Source organism: Felis catus, chromosome A2 (genome assembly GCF_018350175.1).
Source record: "Felis catus isolate Fca126 chromosome A2, F.catus_Fca126_mat1.0, whole genome shotgun sequence".
NCBI classification, from domain to species: domain Eukaryota; kingdom Metazoa; phylum Chordata; class Mammalia; order Carnivora; family Felidae; genus Felis; species Felis catus.
In genome coordinates, this window is record NC_058369.1 from 63,135,801 (window position 1) to 63,159,262 (window position 23,462).

At 50.6% G+C, this 23,462-nt stretch overlaps 1 protein-coding gene across 6 annotated transcripts in view; it reads right to left on the bottom strand.

Annotated features, from left to right (window-relative positions):
* Positions 1-23,462, bottom strand: part of PKD1L1 (polycystin 1 like 1, transient receptor potential channel interacting) — a 133,060-nt gene that overhangs the window by 472 nt on the left and 109,126 nt on the right. For 5 of the 6 annotated variants that reach the window (XM_023250145.2, XM_045052099.1, XM_045052100.1 and 2 more), the window contains 5 exons: positions 22,654-22,788; positions 20,385-20,594; positions 17,010-17,171; positions 15,571-15,741; positions 7,523-7,761 (listed from right to left, as the gene is read on the bottom strand). In XM_023250145.2, coding sequence (XP_023105913.2) covers positions 15,583-15,741; positions 17,010-17,171; positions 20,385-20,594; positions 22,654-22,788 — 666 coding nt within the window. In that variant the 3' untranslated portion in view covers positions 7,523-7,761; positions 15,571-15,582. Of the gene's footprint in view, positions 1-7,522; positions 7,762-15,570; positions 15,742-17,009; positions 17,172-20,384; positions 20,595-22,653; positions 22,789-23,462 lie in introns of those variants that run through there. The other variant, XM_045052098.1, reaches the window with a different exon arrangement.

Genomic DNA, 23,462 nt, shown 5'->3' on the forward strand with positions numbered 1-23,462 from the left:
CCGTGAACTCTAAGGCTCAGCCCGAGAGGCAGGACGGCACAGTGGTTAAATGCCGACTCCAGAAGCCCAGTGCTCGGGGCTCGTGTACCGCTCCACTCCCTTACAGCTGTGTGACCTAAGCCTTGACACAAAGGGAAGTATAAACAAAACCTACTCCTCAGGGTTGTATGAAGATTCAACTAGTTAATTTTTATTTATTTTCATGTTTATTTTTGAGAGAGCAAGAGAGAGAGCACAAGTGGTGGGGGAAGGGGCAGAGAGAGAGGGAGACACAGAATCCAAAGCAGGCTCCAGGCTCCGAGCAAGCGTTCGGCACAGAGCCCGACACGGGGCTCGAATCCACAAACCGCAAGATCATGACCTGAGCCGAAGTCATATGCTTAACTGACTTAATCACCAGGCGCCCCAACTAGTTAACATTTATTAAAAAAAAACCTCAGAACAGTGGGTGGCATGTGGCAAGCAATGCATATGTATAAATATGGTTTGTTACTATTCACTATCAACTAGAATTTCAAAGGCAAAAAACGAACTAGACAATATTTGCTATTCTTACTGTTAGGGGTTGAATTGTGTCCCCTCAAACTTCATATGTTGACGTCCCCCTCCCCGTTAGGACCTCAGAATGTAACCAAATTTGGAGATAGAACCTTTAAAGATGTGATTAAGGCCCTAATCCCATCTGACTGGCGTCCTTAGAAGAGAAGGTCACGACACAGAGGGAGAGGACGGTGTCTATTTGCCCAGGTGAGAGGCCACAAGACAACCCGTCCTGACACCCTGACCTTGGACTTCCAGCCTCCAGCACCACAAGGAAATCAGTTTCCACATAGGCCACATGGAATCTGTAGCACTTTGTTATGACTGCCCTAGCAAATGAACATACTACCAAAGATCTCTTATAACAGACAAAAAACTAAATATTTTTTCCAATTGAAAAATGGGCCAAGTGGGGCACCTGGGAGACTCAGTTGGTTAAGTGTCCAACTCTTAGTTTCAGCTCAGGTCATGATCTCACAGTTTGTGAGATCAAGCCCTGAATCGGGTTCTGCGCTGACAGTGTGGAGCCTGCTTGGGATCCTCTCTCTCTCTCTTTCTCTGCCTCTCCCCTGCTTTTGTGCAAATGCACTTTATCTCAAAATAAATAAACATTAAAAAAATTATAAAAAAGAAAGGTGGACCAAGTACACGAACAACAAAAAAATGGACTGCACACATAAAAAATGTGTTTGATTTCACCAATAATCAAAGAAACGTGAGCTTCGACAATGACCTACTAGTTAGCACATCAGACTGATGGACACGTAAAGAAAGAGAACCCCCCCCCCCGGGGTGCCTGGGTGGCGCAGTTGGTTAAGCGTCCGACTTCAGCCAGGTCACGATCTTGTGGTCCGTGAGTTCGAGCCCCGCGTCGGGCTCTGGGCTGATGGCTCAGAGCCTGGAGCCTGTTTCTGATTCTGTGTCTCCCTCTCTCTCTGCCCCTCCCCCATTCATGCTCTGTCTCTCTCTGTCCCAAAAATAAATAAACGTTGAAAAAAAAAATTAAAAAAAAAAAAGAGAACTCCCAAGCCAGGCCGCTGTCCTGGCTGGCAATCTTCCGGAACAATCTTCTAGGAGCACCACACAGCTAGTTATCAAAGCTTCACCTACAAAATGCATTTTTAGTTGGTGTTTTTTCCCTAAGAATACAATTGGACACATAAGCACTCGTTGGCTCTGCCGATGTCTCACTGGGCACAGAGGTCACTGCTCTGCCTTCGGCCGCGCAGCACGTGCGGTGCCCAGGCCGCACAGACGTTCTGCTGGTTCTGGCTCACAGCCCTCCCCCGACGCAGACGTGACTCTGGGCTAGGGTCAGGGAGGCCCCCGCCGCACTGGCTCAGGACCGGTATGTCCACGTAACTCTACTGGAGTGTGCTCTACCCGCGGCAGGCCACGCGCCTTTGGAGTGTAAATCACAGGTGCAGGACAGAAACACCTGCAGCGCCCCCTAGTGTCTCTTGGTGCCTCTTCATGACCAGGAGTCACCAGGCAGGTGAAGTGACTCAAAGAAAAGTCAGATGGGGATGGGGGTGGGGCAGTCATGGGGGTGGGACAATGTCATGGGGGTGGGCAGCCATGTGTGGGTGGGGTAATGTCGTGGTGGTGGGACAATGTGTGGGGTGGGACAATATATGAGGGTGGGGCAATGTCATGGGGCTTAGGACAATGTAGTGTGGGGGTGGAACAATGTCATGGGGTGGGACAATGTCATGTGGGGGTGGGACAGCATCATGGGGGGTGGGATAGCATCATGGGGGTGGGGCAATGTCATGGGGGTGGGACAATGTCATGTGGGGGTGGGGCAATGTCGTGTGGGGGTGGGACAGCGTCATGGGGGGTGGGATAGCATTGCATCATGGGGGTGGGACAATGTCATGTGGGGGTAAGGCAATGTAGGGGGTGGGACAATGTCATGGGGGTGGGGTAATGTCATGTGGGGGTGGGACAACTTCACAGCGGGTGCAGGAGTCATCAAAAAATACTGTGGTTTACAGTTTGGTTTAATGAAGAAAATCTTTCTCTTACAAATAATAAAGCCCTTTTGTCTTTGATGTGCTGAGGTCTCTGACCTCAGATTCATAGATTTCCGGTGCATCTGAATCCGGAGCAGTGACCAGGGCACGGAGGTGCTGCTGCCATAGGCAGTAGGCCGGTGCACATATCGGTGACTTGACACTCCCCTTTCATCTGCACAGGCTCCTCAGTCCGTGTGTGCTGGCCTCTCCTCCCTGACTGTCTTCCCCAAGTAGGAGGAGTCCTACTGACCTGGGCGGGGCCTCCCCTCTTGGACCTGCCCTACCTGGGAGGCAAGACCATCACTGACCAGGGGAGGAGTTTTGCCCATAGAACAAAGTGGTGACCACATCATTTTAAACATGAGATAAGCTAACAAGCTGTTCTAGCAGTAATTAAATCAGGACACTTGTCCCGCAGAGAATCTCACAGCCTTAACTCAGTTAAATAACTTATCTGGTCTAAAGCAGGCCTCAAGTTCACTGTCGGCCCTGCCCAGCACCGCAAAGATTTCCATTTATTTCTTAGGTGAGGGCAGCAAATGTGGGTCCAGAAGTAGGAGATATTGGACACCGCTGACAGATGTCCTGCCATGAAGCAGCCGGCTGCACATCTGGTCAAGTGGGCAGAGTCAAAGTTACGTAGCAATGCCCGTGGACAGCGAATTCCGTGGTCCTGGGCAGACTCGCTTTCCTTTGTCTGTTTTGGTCTGGGGTATGATGCTGTTCAGATGCCGGGAGCCTTTTGTGGCTAAAATCTGCGGATATGTGTTGTTTTCTCGGGAGCAGGCTGTCAGCTGGCTGGGCTGTGACATCAGCGAGGGGGGTTCCGGCTTCAGGCAGACCTTCTGAATCCCTCTCGGGTCCAGCCGATTCTCTGATCTCTCTTCCACCCACATTTCCTGCCGGTGTTCTCCCTGGAGGTATCTGGTTACTGACACAAACATATTACTCTGATCGCAAATAATCCTGAATTTTTGAGCTTCCAAGAATGACTGACTCTACAGACTCCACCATGGCGCAGCGTCCCCCCTACCATCTGCGTCGTGGTACAACAGAAAGCGGCAGAAACAGATGGTGTGGGGCCCAAGATGGGGCTGGATCTCATCAGGCAGAAATCAGAGCACTCAGGATGGCCACCCCCTGGAGCGTGTCGGACACCTTCGTGCTCTGGAACTTTTTCCCTTAACTGAGGCATAGGATAAACCATGGGCCGGGCCAGAGGAAGGAGGTGCTGGAAGCAGCTTGGGATGTAATGCGCATTTCTGATGGGGGTCACTCTCTTGTCTGCTAGAAAAAGCACGACATTTTCTATTAGTTTTAAAGCATCATTTGCATTTATGTTAGTTTTGCGTGTTTTGATAACCTTATTTTTAAATTAATTTTTTTTTTTTACTTTTGAGAGAATTGTAGATACATGTGCAATTGTAAAAACGTGTAGAGACCCCACGTACGTTCTACCCGGCTTTCCTCAATGACAGCATCTTGCACAACCACAGGACGATCTCAACCTGGATGTTACATCTGTACAGTCAAGATACTGAACGTTTCACCCCCTGGGTCCCTCCTGCTGCCCTATTCCTGCTGCACTGTGTGCCCCCTGCTCGTCCGGATCTGCTGTGGTCCATCCCTATGATGTTGCCATTTAAAGCATGTTTGAACAGAAGCACAAAATATGTAACCTTTGAGCATGGCTCTTGCACTGGGTATAATTCCCTGGAGACTCACTCAGGTTGCTGCACGCATGGATAACGGTCCTCTTCGTTGCTGCATAGTATTCCACAGCAGGCAATGCCCCTGCAGTTTAGCTGGTCAATCAGTGAATAGATACCGGGAGGTTTCCCGTAGGGCTATTTAAAACAAAGCTGCTGGGAACGTGCATACACAGGGTTTTGGGTGAATGCCAGTCTCCATTTTTCTGTATCATTTTGGTACCATTTCCAGATTGTAAGTTTTCGTGTATCATTTTATAAGACATTGCTTGTTTCACAGAGGGGCTGTGCCACTTACATGCCCACCAGCGATGGATGAGAGGCCAGGTCTCTGCATCCACGGCCCCATTAAGTGTCACTACTTGGATCTGAGCCTTTCTTATGGGTGCGGAGTGACACCTCACTGTGGTCTCGCTCTGCATCCCGCTGGTGGCCACTGACACTCACATCTTCTCCTGAGTTCCTGAACATTCCCTTCCATGCAACGTCCGTTCCTGGTTTGGTCCATTTTCTAATGGGGTTATTTGTAATTTACTGTTGTGTTCTGAGAATTCTTTATATATTCAAATACTAGTCCTTTGTTGAACGTGCAGTTTGCAGGCATTCATCCTCTTCACAGGGTCGCTCATGGAACAAAGCTTTTCATTTTGCTCTTACAGATCAGGCTGATTTGCTTCTTTGCTTTTTCTCTTTTCAAAAATGTTACAGTTTCGTATTTTCCATTTAAGACCCATTTCAAGTTAATTTCTGTCTAAGGTGTGAGTGACTTCAAGCACTATTTCTCTCTCTTTTTTTCTTGCTTCTGGATGTCCAATCATACCAGCACCACTGCTGAAAAGGCTGTTCTCCCCCCACTGAATTATTTTGCACTTCTGTCAAAAGTTGGTTGGGTCTGTTTGCGTGGCTCTATTTCTGGGTTCTCTGCTCTATTTCCATGGTCTGTGTGTCTGTCCCTCTGCCCCCCACACCATTCTGACTACCCCCTACTGGCATGGCCATCCCTGTCCGCTGACCCAGCATCCAAGAAATCAGCCACCTGCGAGGATTATGAATTTCATCATCTGCAGCTTTCGGGAAGGAAAAGTGCTCACCGTCTGCAGGGCACTGGGCATGCTGAGGTCGCTCCAAGGTCAGCTCACATTCCTGAAATTTGATGATCACTTTTCCTTGCTCCTGGCCTGACAACAGGGCCAGGAAGACAGTCACAGGGAAATGTAGTAAGTTAGGAAGGAGTCCCTGGCCAGCACAGGTCTCTGGAAAATGATTCAGCTCGGCTTACTGCAGAGAAAGCTTTCCTAAGGCCTCTACCTTTCTGAGGCCAAAGCCTGTGTTTTAGTGCTTTTTAGCCAGTTCTGTTACACAGACAATCCACAGTAGCGGGAGCCATCAGGGTGACGGTGGTCAGCCCTACAACAGGGCTCCCAATCCCAGAGATTTCCACAGCTTCCTTCCACATTTACTTTATTTTTTTAAGTTTATTTATTTTGAGAGACAGGGAGAGAGTGCAAATGGGAGAGGGGCAGAGGGAGAGAGAGAATCCCAAGCAGGCTCTGTGCTCAGCATGGAGCCTGACACGGGACTTGAACCCACAACCCTGGGATCATGACCTCAGCCCAAATCAAGAGTTAGACACTCAATGGACTGAGCCACCCAGGCGCCCTCTACATTTACCTTAATTCTGAATGTCCAATAAATTCCCACACGGGGGCAGCGAGTGGTGACGTTCTTGGGTCAGGCACGCTCACGGCGCTTGCTGTAATTAAGACGCTTCCTCTTCCATCCGAGAAAGACCCAGGGGATGCCAGCCAGGGAGGCTCTAGACCCTGCTCTTCCTCTCCCCTTGGTCCCACTGCAAACTACCTGCTTCGTCCCTGGATGTCACAATGCGGGAAGAGCTCCTCAGGACACGTCACGAGTGGTAAGAACCCCTGTGAACTTCCACACTAGAATCTACCACGGTGGACGCTCATTTCCAAGCCGATGGGGAACGGGCTGAGTCCTTACTCATGGTGAGGAGCACAGACACCCATGTGGTGTTTTTTTTCAATGTTTATTTATTTTTGAGAGAGAGAGAGAGAGACTGAGCATGAGCAGGGGAGGGGCAGAGAGAGAGGGAGATACAGAATTCAAAGCAGCTCTGGGCTCTGAGCTGTCAGCACAGAGCCCGACGTGGGGCTCGAACTCATGGACCGCGAGATCATGACCTGAGCTGAAGTTGGACGCTCAACCGACTGAGCCACCCAGGCGCCCCAGTACACCCAAGTGGTGTTAAGGAGGGGCCCACTCGTGCTCCTATTTTAAAGAATTCATTTTTGGGGCGCCTGGGTGGCACAGTCGGTTGAGCGTTCGACTTCAGCCAGGTCACGATCTCGCAGTCCGTGAGTTCGAGCCCCGCGTCGGGCTCTGGGCTGATGGCTCAGAGCCTGGAGCCTGTTTCCGATTCTGTGTCTCCCTCTCTCTCTACCCCTTCCCCGTTCATGCTCTGTCTCTCTCTGTCCCAAAAATAAATAAACGTTGAAAAAAAAAATAAAAAAAAAAATTCATTTTTGCTTATTGCCTGATTTTCTTCAGAGCCAAAGAACTCAGATGATTCATTTATTCTATGGTTTTTATGATCACCAACATGTCCCAATATGTAAACACCTGTCCTGTGAGGCCTCCCCACAGGAGAATCTATGCTGAGGAAAAAAGAGGAAGTTTGTGAAGTTTTTGAGGATTTGGTTTTTCTTTCGTCACATCAGCAGGATTAAATTTCGCAAAAAGTTGGAATTAAAATGATATAACCCTTGTCTTTGAATATCTACAGTTGCTTAAAGGTCTTCGCGATGGATCCCCCACCAAAAGGTGGGGTGCCAATTCCAGTGCCCGCAAATGTGACCTCCCTCTGAAGATGATCGCATTAGATGACGTCATGACGGGGGGAGCCTGGGTGGCTCAGTTGGGTAAGCGTCTGACTCTTGATCTCAGCTCAGGTCATGATCTCGCAGTTCGTGGGTTCGAGCTTGGCATTGGGCTCTGTGCTGACAGCATGGGACCTGCTTGGCATTCTCCCTCCCTCCCTCTCTCTCAAAAGTAAATAAATAAACCTAAAAAGAAAAAGACGAGGTCACGAGGGTGGGGCCTGACCCAAGGTGACTGTGTCCTTATAAAACAGGGAATTTGGACCCAGTGACACCCCCATCTCAGATTCCAGGACTCCCACGCTATTACATGATACACTTGTGTTTCTGGGACTTTGCTGCAGCCACCCTGGCAAACAGGTGCAGTATTTTACTTATTATTTTGGGAAATAACTGTAGTTTGAAAGACTCCAAGCTAACACAGAAACTTCTCGAGAAGGAAGGCGGCTGATGGTGAAGTTTAGTCTTGAGGAATTCAACCTTCTTGGCTCCCACTATGAGATCGTTTGGTTCAAGTAAATAAATGATGTTTTCATAGCAACACAGAAGTCCTGGTTTATATCCAAGTGTCTCCGGTGCTGCTCTAGCACACATCTAAATAAAAAAAAAAGGATTAACAATAATATTTCAGCTTTGCTGGAGCTCTGTCTGCCAGGAAGGAATGAATCAACCCCAACAAACAACGGTCTGTCCTGTGAAGTTATCGTGGGCAGACTTCATATAATCCCGAAAGCAGAGGAAATTTATCTCTGAAGTCTGTCTGCCTGAATATTTCTGTCTGGTTCTTTCCACTTCTAATATATTACACATTTATAAATCACTTCTGAATAGTTCTCCTAAACTTAATTAGCTTTTCTTGTGATGCCAATGGAAGGGAAAAATTCCAAGACAGGCGTGGAGAAGAGTTTAGAAAAAACAAAGCTAATCGCACCCGTAACTGGGACTCCAGCGTTTGGTCATCTTGCCATTGAGTGATTCAACAGAGCCTTTTTGTTTATTTTTTATTTTTTTAAGTACTCTCTCTGCCCAGCATGGGGCTTGAACATAGGACCCCGAAATCCAGAATCCCACGCTCCACCAACTGAGCTGGCCAGGTGTCCCAAAGCTGTTCATTTGGGAATCATCTCGAACGTCACAAAGAGGAACAAGAACAGTTCACTTGAGCACCCCTACACCTTTACTCAGAATCACGTGTTAACATTCTGCCCTATTTATTTTCCCTGTTTCTAGTAGCTTCCTTTTGCCAATAACTGATTACTCTGTATTTGCCAAGCACCGGGCCCTGTAGGAAGCCCTGAGGTGAGACACCGCTCACGGGCAGACCAGCAGGGATGACGGGTCCCATCAGCCAAATTCAGGAGCCATTTCGTCCTCATGTATCGAGTGAATCTTGGGAATTACGGGGAAGTACGTTCTTCCTGGGAAACCTCATTTTATTGCTTTAAAGATTTTATTATTTTTTAAAGTCACCTCTGCACCCAGGGCGGGGCCCGAACTCAGGACCCCAAGATCAGCAGCCGTGTGCTCCACCGTGCGAGCCAGCCCGGCGCCCCGACGCCTCACTGTAATCCAGTGTCTGCGTCATCGATGGCTGCTCGCGGCTTCCGGTGAAGAGACACGTCGTGTGCCAGATCCAGGTAGGACAAAAGTCGCTCAGAACTTTGCCCCGAATTCTGAGATTTGTATTTTCCAGGTTCCAGGAAGACTGCCTTCTCGGTGGACCCCCGTCCCCAGGCCCTGAACTGCGCCCCGCACAGCACTGCCTGCCAGGCGAATGAAAACCCGACTGCGTAGCATGCCCGGGCACAACACGGCACGTGTGGGCGCAGCAGGTCCTTCTCTGAGAGGCCCCTGGAGAGCCTCCTTCACAGGACAGGATGTCAGGAGGACACAAGATGTCAGGAGGACAGGTCGCCATTCAACGCCCACCCAGCCCGCGGTTAAAGCCCAATCCCACCCCGCAGGTGTGTGACTACCCATACATCCCGTGTGTTCAGGCCGAGCGGTATTTCCTTAAACTCTTCATCACGTGTTTTCTTCTCGAGGATTTGAGTTTTGCATGTTCGGATATCTGGGATCGTGAGTCAGGAGGGCAGTGTTTATAGAACCCAACTGTCATCACAGAAAGTCCTGGATGTGAGGGGGAAGCTCAGGCCATTTCCAGGACAGGTGTCTGTGACACTTGTAGGCCACCCATGTTAAAGAGAGTCAAGCCTTCTACATACCTTTTAGGATGGCCCACAGACTGGCAAAGTTCGGGGAAGACGTGGGAAGGAGGTCCACCCTTTCCATGGCTTCCTGTGTCCTGACGACCGTCCCTGACTCACGCGGTGCACACACAAACCTCTCTGAAAGCAGAGGCCGTGGGGGATCGGGCACCAGCCCCCATCGTACACCCACATCCACGGACACCAGTACCCGGATGTGGAAAGCGAGCTCAGATTTTCCACAGCTACACCAACTGCCCAATTCCCCTCCTGGCAGGTGGGTGCTAATGAATTACACTTCTTTCGTTCTTTTAAAAAGGACCAAATGGAAACCAATTTGACAATAAATTTCATATATTAAAAAAAATAAAAAATAAAAAAATAAAAAAATAAAAAGGACCAAAACCGCTCAGGCAGACTATAACCTGCGGTCAGGACACTCCTGACCTTCTAGATGCTCCTGCCTTGCTCAGCCATATTCAGAAAAGTGAGTCAAGAGGAAAATACATAGGAAAAACCGTTCTGGCATCTCTAAATTGCATCAAAGTCTCGGTGGCCCGGCCACTCCTGCAAAGCAGCTTGTCCCAGGGGGGTGGGATGACGAGGCCTGTGCATCAGGAAGCATTTGGGGCAGAGGCGTCCTGCTCCATAAGAAGCACCCGCTGGTGTGCCGCTGTCCTCCGGGCCCAACGGACACGGCTGGCGAGAGGGAGCGCTGCGACACTGTACGGTCGCCCAGCGGGTGAGGAGGACGGCGGCAGAGGCAGGCAGCCCCACGGCAGTTCCCGGCACAGAGTCACCGCGAGAAGACAAAGGACAGTGTGATACGCAGGTGGCTTTGGTAGTTCCAGGCATCCAATCCTTCCAGTTTATAAAGATACGAATCTTAATTATTAATGGCTGAGATGAAAACCAGCTGGTCCGAGGTTAGGAAATTCAAGCGGGTTGTTTCCTCAGATCACATCATACAAAAGAGGGTCTGTCCCATGCCATCCGGCCTGCTCGGCCGGTTCCAGTGCCGAGCACATTCCTGGTTCCGTCCTGCTCCAGGCCAGCTGGTCACAGCTCAGAAACGTGAGAGCCACAGGCACTCTGCGCCTCTGTTGGCATTCGAGTGCGATTGTTCTTGAACCTCAGGGAGTTGGTGTGAGTGACCACGGGCTGTGCCCGTATGAGGACTCACAACCGGCTGTGCTGTGTGCACGGAAGACTAGCGACCACGTCCTAAGTGCAGCTGTGAGCTATTAAATATATACACAAGGTAAGCGCCTCCAGGGATGGGAGGAGATAAATCCCTTAAAAGTGATCCTAGGAGACTTCAGAACTGACAACCTCCCCTTGTCCTTGCCTCGGTGGGAATGTTTGGGACGTTGTACCATCACACAAAGAACCGGCTCTTGACTCAACATACAGTCTTACTTCTTTGATTATATCAGTTAGGAGTGTGTTTTAAAAATTAGGAATGGGGAAGCCTAGATGGCTCAGTCGGTTAAGCCTCCATCTCTTGGTTTCAGCTCAGGTCATGGTCTCATGGTTCGCGAAATCGAGCCCTACGTTGGGCTCTGTGCTCGCAGCACAGAGCCTGCTGGGGATTCTCTCTCTTCCCTCCCCGCCCCTCCCACACCTGTTTGTTTGCATGCTATCTCTCAGTCAAAAACAAATAAGTAAACTTAAAAATAAAAATAAAAATTAGGAATGGATGTTGAATTTCATCAACTGCAGTCATGGAGAAAATCAAATGGTAGTGTCTGCCATTTCTTCGTGAAGTCACTAATCTGGTTTCTGATATTTAGACCTTTCTTCTCCTGGTTTAAAACTCCCATATGATCACGGCATTTTCTTTTCATCTGATGCTGGATTCTGTTCGCCAGTGTTTTCTGTTTCCCGTTTGGTCGTTGATGCCACGTTCTTTGTAAACATCTCTTATGTCGCTCTGATTGGCATATACATGTCAGCTCCAGGTGTGCGGCATGGGGATCAGATATTTGCACGTGTTGCAAGATGGTCGCCACGAAGTCTAGTTAATATCTGTCACCACACATTATTGCAAAATGTGTCTTCCTTGAGAGAGAAGTTTTCAGGTTTACTCTCCGTAGCAACCAGACATAAACATGGTGTTGTAACCGGGGTCGCCTTCGCATCCTCAGGACTCCTTTCTCTTAAATGGAACTTCGTACCTTTTGACCCCTTCGCACCCATTTTGCCCCCACCCCCCCGCCTCTGGCAACCACTGATCTGTTCTCTGTGCCCATGAAGTTGGGTTTTTGTTCTTGTTTTGTTTTCAGATTCCACATGTAAGTGAGATCATACAGGATTTGTCTTTCTCTGTCTGACTTACTTCACTCAGCGTCTTGCCCCAAATGTGGCAAATGGCAAGACTGCGTTCCGGTTTTCTTTAAGTAATCGCCTCACATGGGATTCGAACTTACACCCCGAGATCAAGAGTCACATGCTCTACTGACAGCGCCAGCCAGGTGCCTGGCAAGATTGCATTCTTAACCCAGATCATGACCTCCAAACACAACGATCTTCTTCTGAGAGAACACTAATTCCCAAAGCCCTGTTTTAGGATTTCTAGATACCTGCTTCCAGGGAATCAGGATCAGCATGCACTGGGCATCATGCTGGAACGCAGCCTCACTGCCCTGTCCACTGGGACACCACCAGATGCAGGAGGGAGGGGCAGGAGTGTGCTTTCTCCACCGTTTTTTCACACCGCACAGGATGCTAAGCCCACTCAGTGTAGACGTGAGTTGAATATTTACTTATCCATCTTACAAAACTGATCTCAAGTCAGACTTTAATGTGCTTCATGTATTTTGGAAATAAACTTGATTTATCTGCTTTTCGATTTCCTCAATGATAAAGAAGTTAGATGTAACTCAAAGCAACTTTTTTTTAAAATTTATTTTATTTATTTTTTTTAATGTTTATTTATTTTTGAGACAGAGAGAGACAAAGCATGAATGGGGGAGGGTCAGAGAGAGGGAGACACAGAATCCGAAACAGGCTCCAGGCTCTGAGCTGTCAGCACAGAGCCCGATGTGGGGTTCGAACTCACGGACCGCGAGATCATGACCTGGGCCGAAGTCGGCCGCTTAACCAACTGAGCCACCCCGGCGCCCCTCAAAGCAACTTTTTAATAGAATTGTTCTATCCAATTCTCTGGCATTCCAGGGTGTGAAGTGCAAACCCAGCAGCGGTCACACACAACATCTCAATCTCTCGGCCCCTTTCTCCCCCATGACAAACCATGAGGGGCTCTGTGGACTCCGGCTTCGCCCCAGCTACTCAGACACCCACATATCCTCAAGGGGAGTCAAAGAAGAGCCCCCACCCTGGAGGCCCACCTCCCCCTCCCCCGCCGCCCCTGGAGGCCCCCCTCCCCCCCCCCCGCCAGTGGCACACAGAGCCCGCAAACTTCCCGCCCTCCTTCTGTAGGAGATGGGGTTCCACATTTTGGGCAATACGTGCCTGTGGCTCCCGGAAGCCTTGGTTCCATCAGTAGGGTTCACTGCTACAGGGTTTTATTGGTTTAGATTTTTTGGTATCTACATCAGTAAGACTGGCATGTGGTGGTTTTGTCTTTGTAAGTTAGACACTTGTGCCCAGTTTTGGTATCAGTGCATTACTTTGCTCTATAGAAGCACATCTGGAAGCTTTCTCTGTCTCTGCGATCTGGAACAGTTCAGAGAACATCCTGAACTTAAGTGTTTTTTAAGTCTGGTGAGATTTCTACCATCTGGGCCAAGGTGCCTTTGGAAGAACTGTTTCCCTCGCTGCTTAAGGTTTCTGCGTGACTCGAGTTTGGTGCAGAAGGAGTACTGAGGGCCATTCTCGGGCTCCAAGTGTTTCAGAATTCACTTAATTTCCATAGTGATTTTCATTTTCTCAGTTTTATTTTGTACATTTAATGTACTTTCTTCCATTGCACTTCGCTGTATGTTAGCTAGTAAGGTATCTACTTGTTTTTAAAAAAAAAATTTTTTTTAACGTTTATTCATTTTTGAGACAGAGAGAGACAGAGCATGAACAGGGGAGGGGCAGAGAGAGAGGGAGACACAGAATCTGAAACGGGCTCCAGGCTCTGAGCTGTCAGCACAGAGCCCGACGCGGGGCTCGAACTCACGGACTGCACGGACCGTGAGATCATGACCTGAGCCGACGTCGGACGCTTAACCGACTGAGCCACCCAGGCGCCCCTCTACTTAATTGTTAAGTGGAGATTCATCTTGGGTCATTTTTTGCTGCTGATTTAATTAAATTGCATTTTCATCTTTACAGATTTCTTCCTCTTGCGTGGCTTGGTTTGTGCAGGCACGTGCGTGTGTGTGCATGGATGCGTGTGCGCCTGTGCACGTGCACGTTTCCCTGACGATTTCACTTGAAGACATACTTTCATTTGCTGCTGCTCAGTAGCATCGGCCCTATTTTCCCCTGAGCACTGATTTAGCAGTACACATTGTCCTTCGTTTTCTCTCTAAAGTCTAGAAATAATAACGTTAACCTTACGGTATAAGTGAATACAAATGCATAAAGTTGTATTTCTTCTGAACTCTGGACTGAACGTTCCGTTATTTTATGTGACGAAGACAGTAAGTGGCATCTGTCCTTTCTTAATAGATTGTTTTTCTTCTAAGTTCCCCACACAACTTATTTCCTATTCTGTAAAAATTATGCTTTTCCTATCATTTGCCTAATTTTCCACTGACATGCACATTTAAACAGGTTTTTTTCTTTTAGGGGCGCCTGGGGTGGCTCAGTCGGTTAAGCATCTGACCTCGGTTCAGGTCTGTGAGTTCGAGCCTCACGTCGGGCTCTGTGCTGACAGCTCGGAGCCTGGAGCCTGCTTCAGATCCTGTGTCTCCCTCTCTCTCTGCCTCTCCCCCGCTTGTGTGCGTGCTCTCTCTCAAAAACAAATAACAAAACATTAAAAAAATAAAAGAATAAAAAATAAAAGTATCTCATTTTGCTGAGTGTTCTCAAATTTGCCACCTGTATCCTTCAGTCTGTCTTGTGAATTCATTTTTCTTTTGCTCGGCCTGTGTTTCCGGCCATCTGCTCCTTTTCTTTCCTCAACTCTGTCAATTTCTCCTTTGTGGTTTTTTTTTTTTAATGCAGAAATTCACTTTTCTATCTTATTTTTAATGTTTATTTTTGAGAGAGAGAGAGAGAGAGCGCAACCCTCCATCATGGCTTTGCACTCTTACTCAGAGAAGTAAAACTTTTCGGTGCATTCGGGCCTGTGCGTGGAGTACACTTGCCTACGGCCTGACGGGTCCGTGATGATCCTCTCCTGGCCTGGTCTCTGTCTCCTTCGTTACCATCATCTTTAACGGCTGCTCTCTCAGCAGCCTGTCGCACGGTCCCATGGTTGATCGGAGTTTATCATGAGCACACCCTTCTGCGTGAGGGGGTCCACCTCGCTGCGGCCAGGGAGCACGCCCACACCACTGGGCTGTGTGACCGTGCGTCTGGGCTGCACGGCCTCTCTCTGGACCTCAGGGAGCCCCCTGAGAACACGCCTCACGCTCCTCTGCCTTTTCACTGCGTCCAACCCGTGTGTGTGAATCTGGGTGGCTCTGGGCCATGGGCCGCCAACAGCCCCTCCACTGGCCGCCACATCAACAGACGGCTTCTGAAACAGGAGGCTGTCGTTCAGCCCATGAGGGCTGAGGTTCCGGGAGATTTCTCTAGCTCTTTTCTTCCAGACCAGGGGCCTTTGGCTGACCCCCACGTGTGCTGTTGAGGTTGGAGAATGTGTGCTCTTGGGAGTGGCCAGGTCCTCTCTCCCTTTGGTCTAATTTTCACTGTGTTGGCCGTCATTTTGGGGGATTCTTGGTCACGTTCTGGATCACAGATCTTTCCTGGGGTCTGGGAGCATGGAATTTCCATTTCTGTTTCTCACTATCTTTGCTGATTACGGCTGTAATCAGGGGTGAAGGAGTACAGAGGTATTTCTGCTATTATTTTACACTGGAAGTCCTTTGCTACACTTTTTATTATTAAGTGGTTCTTCAGTTCTGGCCAGAGCACACCTTCCCACCAGCTTACCCACCCTTAGGGAATATTTATGCAAATGGAATTCATGATTTGGAACAGCAACCAGTTTGTACCTCCCTTAGAACTTAAAAAAAAAAACAAAAACATTTTTGCTATAAAGGAAAGAGATAAAAACAATTCCTCATTTGCTTACCCCAGTGGCTTGTTAGGCAGAAATGCTCCCCAAGGGACCACCTTCTGCCCTGGCCTCTGTCTCATCACAGGATTGCTGCTCTGGACGAGGAAGTCGCAGGCTGTCAGACAAGCCATTAATCTTCAACAGAAGTTCCTCTAGCAGATCTGAGACTTCATCCAGGTAGTAATGCTGAAGCAAAGAAAATCACATTAGTGAGTGCCTTCGAGAACCAGATTTCTTTTTCTCTCATTTTCTGAAGCGTTTACTGGTATTGACTTTAGATGGCACTGTGCTTTGTTAGAAACCTCACTGGAGGGGCACCCGGGTAGCTCAGTCGGTTAAGCATCCCACTCTTGGTTTTGGCTCAGGTCATGATCTCACGGTTTGTGAGTTTGAGCCCCGCATTGGTCTCTGTGCTGACAGCGTGGAGCCTGCTTGGGATTCTCTTTCTCCCCATCTTTCTCTCTCTCTCCAAATAGAAGAGATAAACTTAAAAAAAAAAAAAAAACATAGAAAGCTCACTGGACCCTGGAGTCAGAGACCTGGGTGCTGGGCCCAAATCCTCACATCTTAGTCCCTGATTCACCGTGTCATGTACAGGCGTGCCTCGGTCCCTGATTCACTGTGTCACGTACAGGCAAGTGTTAGGGTTCAGAATGTCTACGTGAGGACTCTTACATGGACTTAAAGGCAATAAGGAATGGTAAACACGTGATACAGAACGAAGCCCTATAAAAACGCATGCTATCACGACTGTATGAACCACACTGAGGGATGACTGTCAGTCATGAAACAGCTGGGCACTTGGCGTGCAAACACTGGCTCTGATGTGCCTGCCTCCGTGTCAGGGTGACTAGGCTCAAACACTGTGCCTGAGTCCCCACGTTCTGGTAGAGGTTTGGGTCTGGTGGCAGAAACCAAAATCAAATGACGACTCTACAGGGACAGGGTGGTGTGTGTTTGTTGGTCGAAGCAGGAATCATAAACTCCCATCTTGCTTTTATTTATTTATTTATGTTTTAAATCTTTATTTATTTTTGAGAGAGTGAGAGAGAGACAGAGTATGAACAGGGGAGAGGCAGAGAGAGAGGGAGACACAGAATCGGAAACAGGCTCCAGGCTCTGAGCTGTCAGCAGAGCCCGATGCAGGGCTGGAACCCACAAACTGTGAGATCATGACCCGAGCCAAAGTCGGACGCTCAACTGACTGAGCCACCCAGGTGCCCACAAACTCCACCTTTCTAACCCAACAGGGTCATCCAAACATAATGAGTTTGTGGAAGAGAACGTGCTTGGTAATCCCCTCAAGGCCTTAGAATTTCAACCAAAAATGTCCTGCCTTTGCAAAGATAGTTGGCACCGAATCGCCACCATGGTTAATAACCAAAAGCCAAGTTCTGCGAGGAAGCCTCCTCTGAATGTGCCACTGTGCCCCCTCACCCAGGCCCCACAGTCACCTGACTTTCGACCGTCTCAGCCTCTTCCCCCTGTGGCCGCTCCAGTCCCAGCAAGGCCAGGCACTGTCCCCACACGCACGCAGTCACGTCTTCTAGACTCACAAGGGATTTGCTTTGGAAAGATTTTCTTTTTCGAACAAGAGTCATGAGGGAACCTCTCAGCTGGGGAGGAGGACAAAAAAGATAGACAAATTGCATGTTACCAAACCCAACATGGCTTTGTTAACCTGACAGACTACGAAGTGGAGATCGCATCTCAGGATGTTGTCCTGTGAGCTTTTAGTAAGACACCAATTGCTTAGCAAAACAGGAAAACACCTCTCGTGCCTTAAGCTCACTCAGAACACACGATGGATTCAGCCTTGAGAACAAATCTTACCATAAAGGATGTTTCCGTATCTAACAGCTGAGGACAAACACTGTTAATGTGACGTGCACTTTCCACATGTAAAATCGGGTTGGGGTCCTCAGCAGCCCTGCCGGCCATGCGTGTGCCCCACCGTGGGCTTGTGCCTGTGCTCGGGAGACAGGAAGAGGCGCCCTTGTGGTCTCCGCACACTGGCCCCAGTTTGTTTCTTTCTTTACTGCAGGCTGAGACTTGTTAGCTCAAAAAGCCCGTGGGCACCAAACTCAAAGTTTTGCACATTTGACTGTTTTAAAAATAGTCCAAACAAGCAAACTTTTGAGCCATGTAGGGCCTGCTTTGCATACCCTGCAGAAAGTCACCGGACAGTTGTTGCCCCTGGTAAGACAGGGTGCTGCCCCTGGTGAGACCCTACAGTGCCCCCGCCCTCCGGAGCTCTGACTCAGACTTCCCTCGCGCCACTGGGTCACAGGGACACACAGAAGACCACCTCCCACCCTCCCTGCATCCACTGCCCTTCTCCCTTTCTTGAGGTGGCCCCGAGAAACAGCCTCTGGATGGTCCTGTGCTGTGCGACCTGTCAAGGTGTGTCCAGGTACCGCTTGTGTGTGTTGCTGTCTCTCGTGGTCACATCTTTTTCCTTGCTCGGTCCTAAATCCCTCGAACCCCTGGCAACGTGTCAGAGCCCTGCAGGGAGGCCCAGTGCCCGAGGACAGGACACCATCCATTCAGAGAGGAGGTGTGGGTCCGAGGCTTCCTCCTCTACCAGCCACACGAGCCTGTCTCTGCAGAGACCCCCTGGGCACCACTGCCTTCCTATTCTTCATGATAAAGTCCAAGCGCCTTATCATCTTAGCATGACACTCAGAGCCCTCCTGGCTCCAAGCATCGTTCCCCAAATCACGGCTGCTTAACTCTGAACTCCAGCCTTCAGACCCTGCTCCCAGGCGTCTCCGTGAGCTGGTCCCTCTCATCCAACAAAGCCCAACTCCACTATCCCTTCTGCTGTGTGAGGACTTCCTGGTCCCCTCGGGAAAACAAATGGGACTCTATTTTGCTTGTTCTTTGAGGAAGCTTCTAGGTAGGCTTTAGAACTGCATAGTTGTGCGAGATCCACGTGCTGAAAACTACAAGATGTCAAAGATGTAAATAAACAGACAGACAGACAGGATTCTTGGCTTGAAAAACTTCCTATCGTGAAGATGTCAATTCTCTCCAAATCTGATTTATACATCCTTAGAAATCTCAAAATCCCAGCATGCCGTTTTGTGGATACCAACGAGCAGATTCTATAAATTATATGGAAAGGCAAAAGAACAAGAACAGCCTGAACTGAAAAAGAACAAATCTGGAGGACTCATCTGTGCCACGTTAAGACTTACATAGAGTTCTAGTACTCAAGACAGCGTGGGATTGGCAAAAGAAGGGGTCAGCGGAATAGCAAGGACGACCCAAAACCAGAATCACGGAAACAGTGAAGTGATTGGTGGCAAAGATACACAGGCAGCTCAACGAGCTTTTTAAAGATGGTGCCGGGGCAACTGGATGTCCCAAACGTGAAAGAACAGTAACTCTGATCCACCCCTCGAAACTTATACTAATATTAATTCAGAACGGACCTAAATCTAAAACCTATTAACTACAAAACTTCTAAAAGAAACACAGGAGAGAATACGTGTGACGGTGGCGTTGCCATTTGGTTTTAGATAGGACACCAGTGGAATCTATAAAAGAAGAAACTGGTAAATTGGCCTTTACAAATACTAACAACTTTCCTGCAAAACAACACCATTAAAAGAATTAAAAGAACAAGCCACAGAATGGGAAAAATAGTTACAAATCACGCATCCAATAAAGGAAATGTATCAAAATTTAAAAATTGCTACAATTCTGTTTATACTCGTGTCATCCGCTATGGACTGTGGACAATGTCCTCTTCACCACTGCCTAAACAGAATGGGTGTTCTTTAAGTAATTGTGGAATGAGTGCATGAATGAACAAATGAGTAGATGAATGGATGGATAGATGGAGAGGTGGGTGATGATTCGATGGCTGGCTGGCTGGCTGGCTACACGGATAGGCGGATGGATAGGTGCGTGGATAGATAGGTGGATAGGTGGGTGGGTGGGTGGATGGATGGTTGGCTGGCTGGCTACGTGGATAGGTGGATGGATGGAGAGGTGGGGGGATGGCTGGATGAGTAGATGGATTGTGTGGGTGGATGAATAAGTGGATGGATGGATAGGTGGATGGACAGGTGGACATATGAATAGATGGATGGGTTAACGGATAGACGGATGAATAAGTTGATGGATGAATGGATAGGTGGATAGATGGAGGGAGGAATGGAGGGAAAAGGGAGGGAGGAAATGAAGGAGGGAGGGATCTGTGGATGAATGGGTAGATGCGTGCATGGATGGAGGGCGGGACGGGTTAATGGGTGGACGGGCAGAGGGAAGACTAGATGGATGGATGAGCCGTGACCAGGAAGCTAGAAACACTGAAAGAAAAAAAGGACTCAGGTCTGAGTATTGTCAAGGTGGGGGTTTAAGTTGGTGTGTGCGTGCGTGTGCGTGTGCGTGTGTGTGTGTGTGTGTGTGACATGACTAGATTGGCAAGTGGCAGATCAGTAGGAAGGTGGGAAACGGATCCCCATTCCAAACTCAGCCCGAGGTTAGAGAACTTGTCCGGTGAAGGCTGGCTAATGGAGTGAAACCTTTGTAAGATGGGAAGTTTGAAATAACAAGGCAAGAGTTAGCAGCCACCACGAGAGGAGGAAAGAGGGTGCAGCTCAGCGCTTGGAGGGCTGGGGGTCTCCCTGGAGGAGGCAGCACGCTGGAATGCTCGGTCTTGCTGGACCTGTTCAGGCTGCAGGAGTGTCCAGCCCCTGCCCCTCGTAGGGCAGATGGGCCTCAGGGAGCCATGGCCACGTGGAGACGTGCACACGGACAAGGAGAGTTTCACACCTACGGCAGACCCTGACTTCAAAGTCTGGGGCAGGTGCACGTACCGTTCCCAACCACACGGTGCTTGTTACTATAAAGAAAGCCCCGCAGCACCAAGCCGGGGCCCGCGGGTCCGACTTGGAAAGACCGGGGAATGTGTCTCTTTGGCGTCTTCCTGGAAAACGGAACAGCAGGCCTCGGGAGACGTCCGTGAAGGTGCCAGGCGGTGCTGTGCTCAGGTGGGAGTGGGCTGCTAGCATCAGGACGCCCGCCAGCTGCGGGGAGAAAACCTGCCATCACTCACCTGACTTGGCCCTGGTTCCGCGGAGCCCAAGACCCGCCTGGGGGCTTCTGAGGGCTTCCAAACAACAGCACGCTTGGAGAAGCAGCTTCTTGGGAGTCGATCTTGTCATCCCTAGTGCCCGGTTCTGTCTGCTGCACCTTCTCTGGGGCCCTGCCCCTCCCCTCCTCCTCCTCCCTCACCCCTCCTCCTTCGCTCTCCCCTCCCCTCCTCCTCCCTCCCCCCTTCCCCTCCTCTCTCTCTGCTCCTCCTGAACCTCTCCCCTCCCCTCCCCCTCCTCTTCCCTTCCCCTCCCCTCTCCCCGCCTTGTCTCCCCTCCCTTCCCCTTTCTCTCCCTCCCTCACTTGCCCCTCTCCTCCTTCCCTCCCTCCCTCCCTCCTTCCCCTTCCCCTCCCCACTTCTTCTCCCCTCCCTTCTCCTTCCCTAACCCCTCCCCCTTCTCTCCCCCTCCCTCCCTCCTCATTCCCCCTCCTTTACCCTTCCCTCCCTCCCTCACATCTCTCCTCTCTTCCTCCTCCCTCCCTCCCTAGCCCTTCTCCTCCCTCCCCCCTCCCCTCTCCTCTCCCTCCCCTCTCCTCCCTCCCTTCCCCTCTTCTTTCCCTTCCCCTCCCCCTCCCCTAGTGCCCACCAGCTCCACCCCCTCCTCTATCTCAAGTGCCCAGGTACCATCTCTCCTCTCTTCCTCCCTGCACCCCACCCTAGCTGTTGGCAGCCATGCTTCATGTCTCCAGCACCTGGCAAGGAATCAGTAAAATAAACCACTTAAGAAGCAAAGGGAGTTACATTTAACTCAGGTCAAGTTTTGTGGTCTGGTTGTTGTGCCACATGGGAGACTTGATCTAGGAACCTCGGGTGGTACCACTGGTCCAGTGTGCACGTGAGCGTGTGCATGTGTGTGCACATGTGTGCAGGTCTACCCTACCTGCATGACGGACCGCCAGCCCGTCATCACGGGTCCACGTGGGCCCCAGCCCAGCCCCCCCCCCCCGCTGGCCCCATTTCCCGTGCTCCTAGCCCCGGCCCTGCACCCGAGGCCTCCCTACGAAGACGCTGGCGCTCCCCTCACTGCTGTTTACTCTGAGTGGAATCACAGCCGCCAGTGGTCCGCCACGTGGGCCGAGCAAGTGTGGTTCCCCCGCACACCTGTCCCTGCGCATCCCATAATTTCTGAACAGTTGGGGCTCTGCCACTTAGTTTGGACAATGTACTCATGATATTCTGTGTTCTTCTGAACAAAAAAGCATTTTTTTGAGTTGCAAAGTGGTATAACAACGACCAGTTTAGTAGTCAGAAGAGTTCCACGTACGCGCAATCTCCAAGCCCAGGGTAAATGGCCAGGCACATGCCTGCCATGTGCTCCTGGAGGCGGAGCTTGGGTACGGGCCCACGGTTGTGACAGCAGGCTCTGGAGAGGTGCAGTTGGGCTTGAAGCCGGGTCTCGACTCCGGGGTCAGCTGTTCCTGCCTTGGTTTGCTGGGCCTGTCCTGCCGAGCACGAAGCCAGCAGGGTTTGGGCATCTGTGCTTGGTTCCCCATGTGCAAGTAGAGTCTGGCACCCTGACAGTCAGATCACCTGATCAGATCACCCGGCCTGGACCCTTCCTCGGGAGCAAGGGGAGTGGAGGCCTCCCCGTGAGGAAGAGCCGGGCTGCAGGCGGCCTGGCTGTGACAGTTCAGGGAGGGAACCACCAGACAGCCCAGCTGCCGTCCCGGCATTTAGCAAACGCTCCGCGGGGGAGAATGGCTGCTTTGGCAGTAGTGGTGGTAATAATGCGGCCGGAAGGCACGGAACAAAGCAAGTGTGGACTCGGTCGGGGCTCCTGTGCTCACGGCCACAACTCACCACGTCGCGACCGGCACCCGTGATGGAAAACCACGGGGTGATGTTGGAAGCCCGGGACTCTAGGGGTGTCTCAGCTTGAGAGCTCGTCCCTCCCCGTCACCCCACCCAGAGAAGGTGCTAACAGAAGAGGACGCTGGCCGTGCTCACTTATCGAGGAGGGAACCTGACCCTGGCTCTGGGAGAAGCCTCACCCCTGCCGCGAAGACGCCAGCAAAAGAGCGGCGTGTCAGGAAGGAGCAGGACGCCACTGGTGTCTGGACACCAACGAGGCAGATGCACTTCAGCGTCAGGACGAAGGACAGGGTCCCCTGCAGCCACGACACCCTCTGAGACAAAAGGACAGAGCGGGTCAGCACATCACCCCAACTACCGGCTGTACCTGCCGGCCGTGCGCGAGAGGAACACCCAGCAGGCAGTCGCTGCATGTGATGACGTCCTGGTCCCAGGTGTTGGAGGGACAGCAAGCAAAGTCTGCAGAATGGACTAGGGCCAAGGACAAATCATAACGCGCGTTTGGAAAGACCAGGCTTGAGTTGGGACCCTGCCGGTTCTAGAAACACCAGGACACCTTGTCGGGCTTCAGTTCACTGAGCTGCACAACAGCAGCCACGGAGGAGGCAAAGGCCCTTCCCAAGGCCGACGGTTGGGGGGCAGCCGTGTGTTGAGTGTGGCCAGGCTGGCAAGCTGGGCCGGCTGACTTTAGCCCCGATGGAGAGTCCCGGGGCCCAGATGCCCCCATCCGTGAGGCTGTGACGAGGCGGGCACAGAGACAGTGGGGGCCAGTGCCTCCCTGAACTCAGCAAGGAAAAGGCCAGCATGGCAGCCACTGTTACGGGAGGTGGAGCTCGGGAGACCGGCAAGTGAGTGCAGACACACAGCGAAAGGCAGACAGGAGCCCGCCGTCCATCTCAGAGAAGCGGCCACCCTCCTCCCCGGAGCCTCCAGCATTGAGGACGGACACGCGATAAACCAAGTCAGCACAACGCAGCTGGTCAGCGCC